This window comes from Mirounga angustirostris, unplaced genomic scaffold (assembly GCF_029215605.1).
Source record: "Mirounga angustirostris isolate CCGP_5_RB_7025 unplaced genomic scaffold, mMirAng1.0.hap1 SCAF_8, whole genome shotgun sequence".
NCBI classification, from domain to species: Eukaryota; Metazoa; Chordata; class Mammalia; order Carnivora; family Phocidae; genus Mirounga; species Mirounga angustirostris.
In genome coordinates, this window is record NW_026991716.1 from 60,088,152 (window position 1) to 60,101,404 (window position 13,253).

Below are 13,253 nucleotides of genomic sequence, written 5' to 3' on the forward strand. Positions count from 1 at the left end.
TATCCTCTTTTGTAAAGAGGAAATACTAAGTGAGTTCAACAATATAGTAAGTATCTAATAATGCGTGCAAGTAAAACAAAGTAATCATTCTATTTTTTTTTTTTTAAACCTTTACTCCTTGGTACTACTGATACTTATTATTCTTACAAAAAGATGAATGGTCAGAGCATGTCAGGAGGTTATTTAAATTTCTAACTATTTGCACTGATGTGCATTTACTACACTCTTAATCTTGGAGACTTATTTCACACCACTTTCAGAAAGAAAAGTGATTACTCACACAGAGTTAGAGCAATAAATGCAAAAAGTTCATCATTGCTCTGGTCATAAGATTAAAAAATAAAAGCAGTAAAGTGGAATCAAAAAATAAAAAAAACAACTCTTGCAAATTATACTTCTATAATGATATTAACTTATTATCTGCACTTGAACAAAAGTATAAACCAAGCAAGTACCTTGTATAAACCAAAGTACCAAGTACCAAGTATAAACCAAGTACCAAGTATAAACCAAAAACTACCTATATAATATCCCTCAATTTTTTTTGGATGGAGTTTTTTTTCCCGATACATGTATTTTTTGAAAAGTTTATTTTGAATTTCTTAGTTGGGAATGACCAATTCTGTAAGTATGGGAAAAACTTCTATGTTGTATATAGTATCACCAAGAACTTGCTATGACAAAAAAATTTTTTTTTGTTTTGTTTTGTTTTTTTTAAGGTCAAATGGCCCAAACTACTGTCAGAATGACTTCAGAAAAATACTTATTTGGGGGAGATCCAGCAGAGTAACATTTTAGCGCTTACTTTCAGGTAGGAACTACAGGGAGTAACAAAAGCACAAACCCCAAAGCAGGTTCTCCTCAATTAGGAGAATCCTGTCACCAGGATTGTATAATCTAAGAAACAGATGTGAAATATTTTCACATCAACTAAGAGAAACATGTGTAGGCTGAATTCAAGAGTTAAAACTAAATTCATCTATACATCCTGAACAATAATATCCAAAACATTTCACAACCAATTTGGCAAAGGCACAAAGTAGTCAACAGACACACTGGCCTTAATTCTGGAAGACCCTGCTGAACCAGGCTTTACCCTTTAAACAGGCCTAGGATGGGTAAGAAGACTCAGGAAGGCAGAGCAGCAGCTGACTGACATGCAAGCATTTCAACCTCTTAACAATCCGAAGGGGCAAACTAACGTTCACTGGCCAAATGTCAGCGTGTAGACAAAGATCTATAAAGAGAAAGGAATACCTCCCAACAGATGCAAAGGCAACTAAAACTAAAGTCAGATGTGTCTTGAATATAGATACATCAATTTTGATGAGGAGGCAGCATTTAATAAGTTTATCAGCCATTTACTAAATGATAATGATAGTAAAGTAACCAGGAGTAAGAGTATAATGAGATTTATGTGGTAGAAAGTACAGATATTTTCTTAATCTCAATCTCTCTCAAAATAAAAATGCACAAGGAGAACCTTAGCTTCCAAAAACACCCATACTAGATCAAGATAAGACCTGGAGCCTCAAAAGGTTATAAATTTCTCTTACAATCTTAAAAAACAGTAAAACTGAAAAACCGCTTAGTAAAAATACTTTATACCCAATCTGACTCACTGTATTAGTTTAATACAGATTATCTCTTACGGAAAAGACAAAGGAAAGGCTAACGAATTTCAGTAGATATGAAACTGAAATGATAAATTCAGTAGAATAGAAATAAGATTTTCACATCTTACACCCAATCACCAGTCATGTTTATCTTCCAAATAGCTTATCAGTTTCTTTTCCTCTCTGCTCTCTTTGTAACTACTCTAGTTCAGACCCTCATTTGTCACCTTAACTATCAAAATGATTACATGATTGGTCTTCCTATCTACCATTTATATTTCAATTCTCCAACCCAACTTCCAATTGCCCCTTTCAAACGCATCCTTCATGGTGCTGTAACTCTTAGATAAATTCATATATAATTACTTTCATGCATTCACACACACACAAATGTATACACATCTTCACTTTCAATTGTTCAGCAGGATAAAACTCAAAATTTCTTAAATGTTGTTTATAAGACCCAGTCTACCTACCTGGCTGATCATAGCCTGTCCCTTACCTACACAAACATCTGAAACATCACATCATACTTTTTTTTTTTTTTTTGTACTGAGGAGGGTGAGAGTTAAAATTCACATTATATGTAGGGTGCCTGGGTGGCTCAGTCAGTTGAGCATCCGACTCTTGATTTTGGCTCAGGTCATTATCTCAGGGTTGTGAGATTAAGCCCTGCGTCCAGCTCAACACTTAGTGAGGAGCTTGCTTGGGATTCTCTCACTCTCTCTCCCTCCTTTGGCCCCTCCCCTGCCCCTCTTGTGCATTCTCTCTCTCTCTCCAATAAAAAAAAAAATAGGGGCGCCTGGGTGGCTCAGTCGGTTAAGTATCTGCCTTTGGCTCAGGTCAGAACCCCAGGGTCCTGAGATCGAGCCCCATGTTGGGCTCTCTGCTCAGCGGGGAGCCTCCCTCTCCCTCCCCCTCTGCCTGCTGCTCTGCCTACTTGTGCTCTCTCTCTCAAATAAAGAATCTGTTTCTTGGTTTCTCTCTCTCTCTCTCTTTTTAAAAAAAATTCACATTATATGTTTTATATCTTTCTCCAAATATTCCATGTTAACTGCAGCCTCTCAAGTTACCATAATGTTATGTACCTCAACTCGTCCCTCTAAAATTCATTTGTTGAAGTCCTAACCACCAGTGTGATGATATTTGGATACTGGGCCTTCCAGGAGGTTAATTACGGTCAAATAAGGTCCTAAGGGTAAGGTTCTAATCCAGTAGGATTGGTGTCCTTATAAGAAGAGGAAGAGACACTAGACAGTTATCTCTCCCTGCTAGCAGAGAGTAAAATAAAGCCCATGTGAGGAGACAGTGAAAAAGCAGCCATTTATAAGCCTAGTATCTTCAGCAGAAACCAAATTTACTGAAACCTTGATCACGGACTTGTAGCCTCCAGAACTCTAGAACTTGAGAAAATAAATGTTCACTGTTTAAGCTACCCAGTCTGTGCTATTTTGTTATGGCAGCCCAAGTAGATTGATACAGATTTTGGTACCGTTAAGTGGACTGCTACCGTAACAAATACCTAAAAATGTGGCTGTCTCTTTGAAACGCAGTAATGAGCAGAGGCTGGAAGAGTTTTAAGATGCACCCAGAAAAAGCATAGCCTGCCTTGAAAGTGAAAAGAAAGGAAGGAAGGAAGGAAGGCCCCAAATGGAGTCACTTGTGCTAAGCCCCACCAAGATTTAATACCTAACCTCAGAGCAATTTCAACCTCTCCCAGGAGTAGAATTTTAAACCAATCAGTCTGGAATTTCCTGGTAAGGTAATCTGCCTGATAAAAACCCCCTGCTTTGGGCCCCTGGGTGGCTCAGTCGTTAAGCGTCTGCCTTCGGCTCAGGTCAGGATCCCAGGGTCCTGGGATCAAGCCCCACATCGGGCTCCCTGCTCCACGGGAAGGCTGCTTCTCCCTCTCCCACCCCCCCTGCCTGTGTTCCCTCTCTCGCTGTGTCTCTCTCTGTCAAACAAATAAATAAAATCTTAAAAAAAAGGGCAGCTAGTTCAGTTCTCATCTTGAACAATCAGACAACTGCTTAAAAAAAAAAAAAAACTCTGCTGTGCCCTCAGGGAAGGTGATCTTGCTTGAAACAATTCCCTCTTTGAACTTCCTTATCTCACCTCCTTCTACTCATAAAAATCTTCCATTTTGCATAACTCCTTAGAGCTCCTTTCTACTTGCTAGATGGGATGCTGCCCAATTCACAAACTGCTGAATAAAGCCAACTAGATCTTCAAATTTACTCGTTTGAATTTTGTATTTTAACAAAGAGACTACTGATAAAAATATGGATGTTAAAGGCAAGAGGGAGGACTCAAAAAGAAGAGTTATAGAGAAAGCCTCTGTTGTCTTACAGAAGATATATATCATCATGAATAGAATGTTGGTAGAAGTATGGACACTGAAGGTCATTCTGGTGAAATCTCAGCTAGAAATAAAGAACATGTTATTGAAAACTAAAAGAAGATAACTTGTAATACAGTGGTAAGGACTTTGGCTGAACTGTTTTTGTGTTTCTGTGGAAGGCAGAACTTTTAAGAGATGAAATTGGGTATTTAGCTGAGGAGGATTCTAAGCAAAGTGTTGAAGGAGCAGGATGGTTTCTCCTTACTGTTTACAGTAAAATGCGAGAGGAGAGAGGTAAGGTGAAGGAACTACTCCATCTGTATTGTAAAAGAATGATGAAGCCTGTGTTAAGAGTGTGGCTGAACAACCACCTGATAAGGAGAGGAGTAAGGGTGGAAACCATGGGTTTAATCAACCATCTCAGCAGAAGCCAGGAATAGTGGTAGGATGATACTAACAGGGACACTGCCAATTTGAAATAAAGGGAACAGAGATGGGACAAAATAAGGTAGGCTATGAGATTTGGGGGATTCTACAGGGCAGGATGACAGAATTATTTAGCTGAGAACATGCTTTATCCTTCAAGAAAAAGTATCCAAAAGCAATTCAGTTATCATCAGGGCTGCCACTCCCACCATAGGCCCAGGGGGCAAGGCTGCTTCCTCCTTGCTTTCCTCAGTTGTGGCCACCAGGTAACTGCTACAAAGAGTCGAGGGAGCAGGACCTAGGCCCAGAACCAAGAGGGCAGGGCCACTACCTAGGGCCATGGTGGTGACCCTACCACCTACCCCTCAGTGGGCCTGGAAAGCAGAGCATCCAACCAAAGATAATTATTCTTGAGTCTTAAGATCTAATATAATTTGCCTTGTTAGGTTTTGGACTTGCTTGGAACCCATAATCCCTTTTTTTCTTTCCAACATCTCCCTTTTAGAACAGAAATGTCTACCCTATTCCTGCCCTACTATTCTATTTTTGAGGCACATAACTTGTCTGGTTTCAATGGTTCACTGCTAAAGAAGAATTTTGACTCAGGATGCATCATATTTCAGGTCTCACTGATACCTGATTTAGGTGGTATTTTGATAAGATTTTGGACTCAGCACTGATGCTCAATTAAGACTTTGGGGGCTGCTGGGACGAGATGAATGCATTTGTACATAGTAAGGTCATGAATTTTGGGGGGCCAGAGAACAGAATGTTATGGACTGAATTTGTCCCCACAAAATTCTTATGTTGAAGGCCTAACCCCCAATGTGATGGCATCTGGATATAGAGCCTTTAGGAAGGTCATCAGTTAAATAAGGTGGGACCCTAGTCCGATGGCATTGAGTCACTTTAGGAAGAAGAGACCCCAGAGAGCACTCTTTCTCCCAGTGAGAGCACACAGGAAAGACAATGTAGGACACAATAAGAAGGCAGCAGCCAGGACGAGAGTTCTCACCAGAAACCAAACTTGCCAACATTCTGACCACGGACTTCTAACCTCTAGAACTGTGAGAAAATAAATGTCTGTTATTTACAGCACTCTAAAAAGATGAATACACTTCACATGCTATTTATCTTTTTTCTTTATTTAGTCTGATGACAAATTTCCACTCCTCAAATTTCAATTCAAATGTCATTCCTTATTAGGTCTTCCCTGATTCTTCAAGGCAAGGCTAGGAACTTGCTACTCCATCGTCAAAACCTAGTATTTATCTCTTATTAGAGCACTTAAATATTAAAGCCCAAGTTATGTATTTATGTCTCTCCCCACTGTGACCCTTGAGGAAAGAGACAATGACCCTCCATCTTTATCCCCAAGACCTTGCACACTACATAACAAAGTGCTCCAAAGATGTTAGCTACATGAATTAGTTAAATCTCAACCACATTTTTACCATAAAATCATCTACTGTTTTAAAAGAAAAACATACATCACTTAACAAAAACTAGGAGTAGGTTACCCTCAAGAAAATTTCAGGAAATTTAGTCAATCACTTAATCTAAATGTATACCTCATTCAAATATGGTATTGAGAAGAACCCTACCCTGGGTAACAAAAACATTATTAGTCTTTCATTCACAAATTTCAGCTTGTGAAACACAGGAGTCCACATACTCCCCCCTCTATCAGTGCCCTCAGCTAATGACCTCAAATATCAATAAGAAAATAGAGGCCAATCAGAGAAGAATTCTTTCATTTGCACACAAAATCTAAGAACCCACTTGCACATCTTTTCATTTTTATTGCTCTTATAACAATAGAGGAAATATCTTTCCACCTTAATCAAAGCCTCCCACCTGTATGGGTGCTTTCTATGCCATTCCTTCTCACCTATTATCCACCTGAGAGCCAACATCATCAATTCAATTACAAAAGGACCGCAATACTGAGACAGGCCGGAGGTGGCACAAGGAATAATATTTAGCAATCCTTCAGCTTATCTTTTACATTTTACAAAAGAAAAATCTCATTTTCTCATTGGAGCTAGATATTGCTATTGCAAGAGCAGTGACTAAACTCTGACTTCCCTAATGCCTGATTTGGTGGCTTACTCATCATCTCTTCCTGACTGCCTATAAAACTTACCATGAAATAAACTGAGATTCCAATACTCCCCCACAAAACCGGCTCCTCCTTCAGATTTGCCTATCTAAGTTGATGACAACTTCACCCTTTTCTGTGTAGCAAAGAATTTGGCTTTGCCCAAAAGAGGTGCGACTTTTGCCCACAGTTCTGGCAGGTACTCAATGTCTTTGTTTAGGGCAGGAGCTGACGACATCTTAAGTGGTGAGCCAGAAAGACCAACCATGTGATTTTGGGTGAGAACTTCGGGTCATATGTAGTCCACTGTCTGGAGGCTGAGATAACTATGTGAGCAATCAATCAATCTGACTTGCCTAAATAACAGTCTCAATAAAAACTCTGTGTTAAGGCTCATGTGAGTTTCCCTGGTTGGCAGTACTCCATGCATACAGTCATACATCAATGACAGAAGAGTAACATATCTTGAGGACAATGGAAGGTTCATATTTGAAATCCTCCCAGACTCTATCTTATTTATGCATCTCTTCTTTTGGTTGATTTTAACCTGTATTCACTTATAATAAGTGGTAACAATGAGTATAATTGCTTTCAGTGATTTCTGTGAATCCTTCCAGAGAATTATCAAACCTGAGAGTGGTTTTAGGAACCTCCCAAAGTTGCAGGTGGTGTCAAAAGTGAGAGAAGTGTTCCTAAGACTTTGCAGTTTGGCCAACTGCAGGTACATTCTCAATTCACCTTTCTCTCACACCCCACCTATGTATCCTATCAGAATATCCTGCTGGCTCTTTCTCCAAAAGGTAGGCAGAATCAAATCACTACTTCTACCATCATGCCTTGCCTCGGTTATTACAACAGCTTCCTCACAGATCTCATAGTTCTACCCTTACCCCCATAAACTCAAATCTTAAAACACCATCCAGGAACCCTGTTAAAATGTCAGATTATGTCGCTTAATGACAAAAGTCCCTGATAGCTTCCCATCTCTCTCACAATAAATGTCAAAGTCCTAACAATGGCCTATGATATCCTACTAAATCTGGCAGCACTAGTTACCTCTGGCCATATCTTCAGCTACTCCAGCCTTCATTCGCTCTACTCCAGCCACACTAGTTTCCTCACTTTGTCTTAAATATGCCAGATAATTTCTTGCCTCAGGGTTTTCCATCTGTTGTTTCCTCAGACTGGAATGCTCTTCCCCCCACATATATTCATGGCTCCCTCACTTCCTTCAAATACCTTCTCAAATACCACCTTCTCATCAGTGTCTTCCCTAACATTTCACAACCTCAACACAACCCATTTTTTGTTTATTTTCTTTCTCTGCCTCCGCTCTAAACCTCTCTTGAATGCATGCTCCCTGAAGAGAAGGAGTTGTCTTTTCTGGTAACTGCTGTTTCACCAGCACCTTGTATGGTATCTGGAACATACCTAGTACATAATAATATTTGGAAAATAAGTGAATGTTATATTGTTCAAAATGGCTGGTCAAACTGTTGCTTCTTGTTACTAGTGTATTTGCAAGGAAACATTTGCTTAACTTTTAGTATACTGCTTCTAAATAAATAAATGTCATCTAAAGAATCTGTTAAAACTTTATCAGAATTGTGCAAAATGTAACTCTAAATGAGGACTGAAGATAATACTCCATAAAAAGAACAAATAAATTTACAAATATATCCCCAGACACCTTTTGTCTAGGACAGATACTCTGGCTGCTATAAAGATTTGTGGTTTTACTGATGGTTCTCAGCCACATTCTAAATCAGGAGATTACAAACTACTGTTTGTAAATAAAGTTTTATTAGAACTCAGCCATGTCCTTCTGTTTGCATCTTGTCCATGACTACTAGAAAGGTACAAGAGAGTTGAGGAGTTGCCACAAAGACCATATGAGCCTCTAACTTAAAATATTAACTACCCTTTAAGAAAAGTTTACTGACCTCTCTTCTAGATAATTTAGGTTTCTAAATGAGAGACCTTCACATTAACAAAAGCAAATTCACATAACTGTCTTTTTTAAAAAGCCAAAAGAGAATTAAAAATATATTCAATAGCGGGGCGCCTGGGTGGCTCAGTTGGTTGGGTGACTGCCTTCGGCTCAGGTCATGATCCCAGGGTCCTGGGATCAAGCCCCGCATCGGGCTCCCTTGGAGCTGCTTCTCCCTCTGACCCTCTCCCCTCTCCTGCTGTTTCTCTCTCTCTCTTGCTCTCTGATAAATAAATAAATAAAATCTTTAAAAATATATATATATATTCAATAGCTAAATAGAAAAAGTACTAAAAAAAATTGTCTTTTCAATAAGTACTCTTTTTTCATGACACATCAAGGCAGACAAAGGGTACTGGGAATATGCCTTGATTATAAAGCATTTGTATTCCAAGAAGTCCTAGAACCACAAAAGGTTACTGACCAATTTTATTCTACCACAAATTGTATTCAATAAATGTCATTTTTTTATTTACTGAAATTTCTTTTTTTTTTTTTAAATTATTTAAGACCTTTATTAACAGGTGCTTGCCATTTGTTGATTTTTTTGAAAAAATCAAGTTGTAAACTTTTTATTACAAATTAAAAATGAGGTTCTTAAAAATCTCAACTTGACCAGATATGAAACAATTTAAAAACCTTTAAAGGTGTATTGAGAAAAACCAGGTTGTTTTTTTTTTTTTTTTTTTAAAAACACGTTTGTCATTACCAAAAAGAGACGTCTTTAGGTAAAAATAATAAAAACCCCATGCTGCATAGATAATGCAGATAGTTCTATTTATCTGGTCAGTGGGCAAAAAGCAAGCACTTAAGGTCTTCAGTTCCACTCTTTTGTTCATTTCTTATTGCTGGAATTTCATCTTCATTTCTTCGTGTTGGATGACTAAACCGGATGATGGTAGAGATGGTAAGCTATTTACTGAAATTTCTGAGACCAAATTATAAAAAGGACCTTTTAAAAGCTTATTAGCACCTCACATACTTCCTAAACTAAAAAAACAAAAGAAAAAACAAAAATCAAAACCTATTTTAACAAGGAGAAATGTCTTCCATTAACAAGGACAAATGTTTTCCAAAGAGAAGATGTTAAATGTATAAAAAAATATGCAGAACTTTATTGATATTAATATAAAACCTTAAGGAAGAAGATTTAAGAAAGGAACTCACTGACAAAGATTAATTCAAAAATTTAAAGACTGATGCACCAAATCTGAAAAGATGCACAGAAAGGTTTCATCAAAGAGCTGTTGATAAAAATGGAAAAACTGCAAACATCATAAATGTCCAAGTAATCATCACTAGAAGATTAAACTGTTGTATGCTAAAAGGAAAATGCAATACAGTCAAAATTGATGAAACTACATTTACTATTTCTAAAGAGATGCCAATAGTATGTCAGCAAGTAGATTATCAAGAATTCATAAAATAAAGTCACATTTGTGTAAAATTATAACATGGAGGGTATATGTATGGGGGGAGAGCACTCTGCATGTATCTGAGCACATAAAATGTCTAGGTAGAACAACATATATAAAAAAGTTAACTGTGGCTATTGCTTGGTGGCAATATAAAAAGTGGTTTATTCTTTTTCTTACATTTTTTTCCTAGATTTTTCTAAATGAGCCTTTATTATTATTATGTTATTTCCATTTTCAGGGGGAAAAAAATCAAGACTTACCCAACTAAAAGAAGAAGTGCACAAATTACAGCAAATCCCAAAGTATACTTGAATGCCGTTTTAATTTGCTGGAAGTCAAGGGAAAAAAGTATACCATTTACTAAGACCTTTAAAATATAAAATAGTCTTAAAAAATAAAATATAAAATATTCTTGCTACAGTGTAACAGTACTTTCACATCAAATGTACATTTATGTGTAAATTTGTGTAAAATTTCCTTGTTGAAAAATAATCTTAAAATTTAAGGAAAAACAATGTAATGCCACATCATAAGTTTTCTTTGCAAACCGTACTAGACTTTAAAAGTCTTTTCAATGATTAGCCCTTATGGAAATCAGTACTCAAAAGCATAACCAATTCTTCAGTGGGCATAATCATTAGTAAAATTATCAGAATATTTACTAATATATTCCCCTAAACAGGAAGCAATCAGAATCTATTACACCCCTCCCCCAATTCATTAAAATGGGTTATAATAAGTACAATAAATACTCAATATGCATGCGTGTATATATGTACATATTTTATATATAATGTATATTATATTTATATAAAATAAAAAAATATATGTATAGAACATATAAATATATAAAACATTTATCATTATCTTTATCCAAAGACAAACACAAAGCTGAATATTCTAAATATGGAAAGAAAAGTTAACCTCAAAAAAAAAGGTTAAATCAGTAAAACAACAAAAAAACCCTGTATTTGTCTCTCAGATTAATGAAGTCTCTAAAAGTCACCTTTTAAAATTTAAATTCATGCTTCATATGACAAATTCTTCACAAAGGTGTTAAGACAATCTTTAGGAAAAAACCTAAAATAAAGGTTGAGGAGGATTTTAAGATCCACCAAAGAGTTGGGAAAGATGAACTTAGAAGAAGTGAAAAGAGAAAGCATGTATCTCATTCCATTTTTAACATTAAATTCCTAGCCACCCACTTTACCTTACATATGTTGGGTTTACAAATACAGAGTTACATAAGTATCTGCAAATAATTAATTTTGACTTTCTTTATAAATATTTAAACATCTTATTTTTTTCTCTAATAAACTGTACTGATTACCACTTGGAATCACTTAAAATATTGTTATGTACTTGCTCCTTATCTTAATGCAAATACTTTAAGGTTTTAATAAATACGATTAAGAATAATGCTGGCTTTTAAGTGAAAGCTATATATATATATATGTATATTTGTATTTAAATACAAAACATAAAAAAGGTATAAAACAAATTCCTGTAACTCAATAAAGAGACATTCCTTTTATGCTCCTTTTCCCCCTTAAATTGGAAAAAATGTTCAATTTTAGCAAATACCTTTCAACATACAGTTTCTTCTTTGACCTATTAAATGACTATATATTAACAGATGTGCCAATTCTAAACTGCCCATGCAGTCTAGAGATAGGCCCAACTCAGTTATACTATATTAATATATTTTTAAGATACCTCTGAATTCAATTTGCTAATATTTCAGTTAAGATTTGTATACCAATACTTAAGTGATGTTGGTCTGAAGTTTTGGACATGCATGTATGTTATATTTATCAGATTTTTATATCAATGTTATCCTGGATTAGTAAAAATAGTCTGCAAGTGTTCCTTCTTTATGCCCTACAATAGGGGTCAGCAGACTGTCCTATGGGCCACATGTAGCCCACCTCCTATTTTACTGGATCACATCAAGCTCATTAAGTATTATCTCTGGCTACTTTCACAGTACAACAGCAGAGGTGAGTAGCTGAGACGTACAACAGCAGAGGTGAGTAGCTGAGACAGAAACTATATGGCCCACAAAGCCTAAAATGTTTACTACCTGGACTTTTGGAGAAAAAGTCTGCCAATCCCTGCTCTAGAATTGCTGTCTAAACAATAGTCACAAGTCACATGTGCCTACTGAGCTCTTGAAATATGGCTAGTTCAAATTGATTCTTTGAAGTGATAATACTTGGAACATATTACATTAAATGCAATGTATCATTAAAAATAATTTCAACTGCTCGTTTTTACTTATTTTAATAAGTAGAAAGAAAATTTAAAATTTCACATCTGGCTCACATTGTATTTCTATTAGACAACGCTGCTCTAGAATAAACTCAAAGTCCTGTCATTCTTTGAGAAAGGAAATAATCTTTCCTCCTCCCCCCTAAAATAAACATACTTACAGTACATTTACTAGTATCATCATCATCCTTTTCTTCATAGTAGAAGTAGACAAAAGGGATCCAGAAAAACACACAGAATAATATAACAGAATATAAGGCTGTGGAAAGAAATAATAAGCTGAGTTCTACTGAATACATATAAACTTAATAACTGTTATATGTGTACTTACGTGTGTGTATATTAACATAAAATTAACTTACCAAATTCACATTTACATACCAAATTCACTCCCCCATCTGATCCCTATACACATAACTCTATGTTTATATGTAATATCCCAATCAGCCTTTTCTGATCCCTGCCCCAAGAAATCAACAGCACTATTAGATCATAAATCAAGTTAACCATGGGGCAATTTTCAGCAATAATGATAACAATTATGCCTATAGGGGTGCCTGGGTGGCTCAGATGGTTAAGCATCTGCCTTCGGCTTGGGTCAGGATCCCAGGGTCCTGGGATCGAGCCCCGTGTTGGGCTCCCTGCTCAGCGAGGAGACTGCTTCTCCCCCTCCCTCTGCTTCTCCCCCTGCTCGTGTTCTCTCTTTCTCTCTATCTCTGTCTTTCGAATGAATAAAAAAATAAAAATAATAAAAATAAAACAATTATGCCTATAACAAGTGTAGCTGCTAATACCTGAGCTCTTACTACATACTCAACACAATGCAAGAACTTCCTATGAACCAACTCATTTAAATGAACATTAACTTTTGGGGCGACTGTCTGGCTCAGTTAGTTGAGTGACTGACTGGACTTAGCTCAAGTCATGATCTCGGGGTTGTGGGGTCGAGCCCCATGAGGGACTCCACGCCCAGTACGGAGTCTGCTTGTCTCCCTTCTCCCTCTGCTCTTCCCCCTGTTCGTGCACGCACACTCGCTCGCTCTGACTCTCTCTCTAAAAGAAATAAAATCGTTAAAAAATAAATAAATGA

The 13,253-nt window shown here is 36.7% G+C and overlaps 1 protein-coding gene across 1 annotated transcript in view; it reads right to left on the bottom strand.

Moving 5' to 3' along the window:
• Positions 1-13,253, bottom strand: part of LMBRD1 (LMBR1 domain containing 1) — a 132,761-nt gene that overhangs the window by 90,423 nt on the left and 29,085 nt on the right. Inside the window, exons 4-5 of the mRNA XM_045867062.3 lie at positions 12,325-12,422; positions 10,153-10,220 (exon numbers count right to left, since the gene is read on the bottom strand). Coding sequence (XP_045723018.1) covers positions 10,153-10,220; positions 12,325-12,422 — 166 coding nt within the window. The remainder of the gene's footprint in view (positions 1-10,152; positions 10,221-12,324; positions 12,423-13,253) is intronic.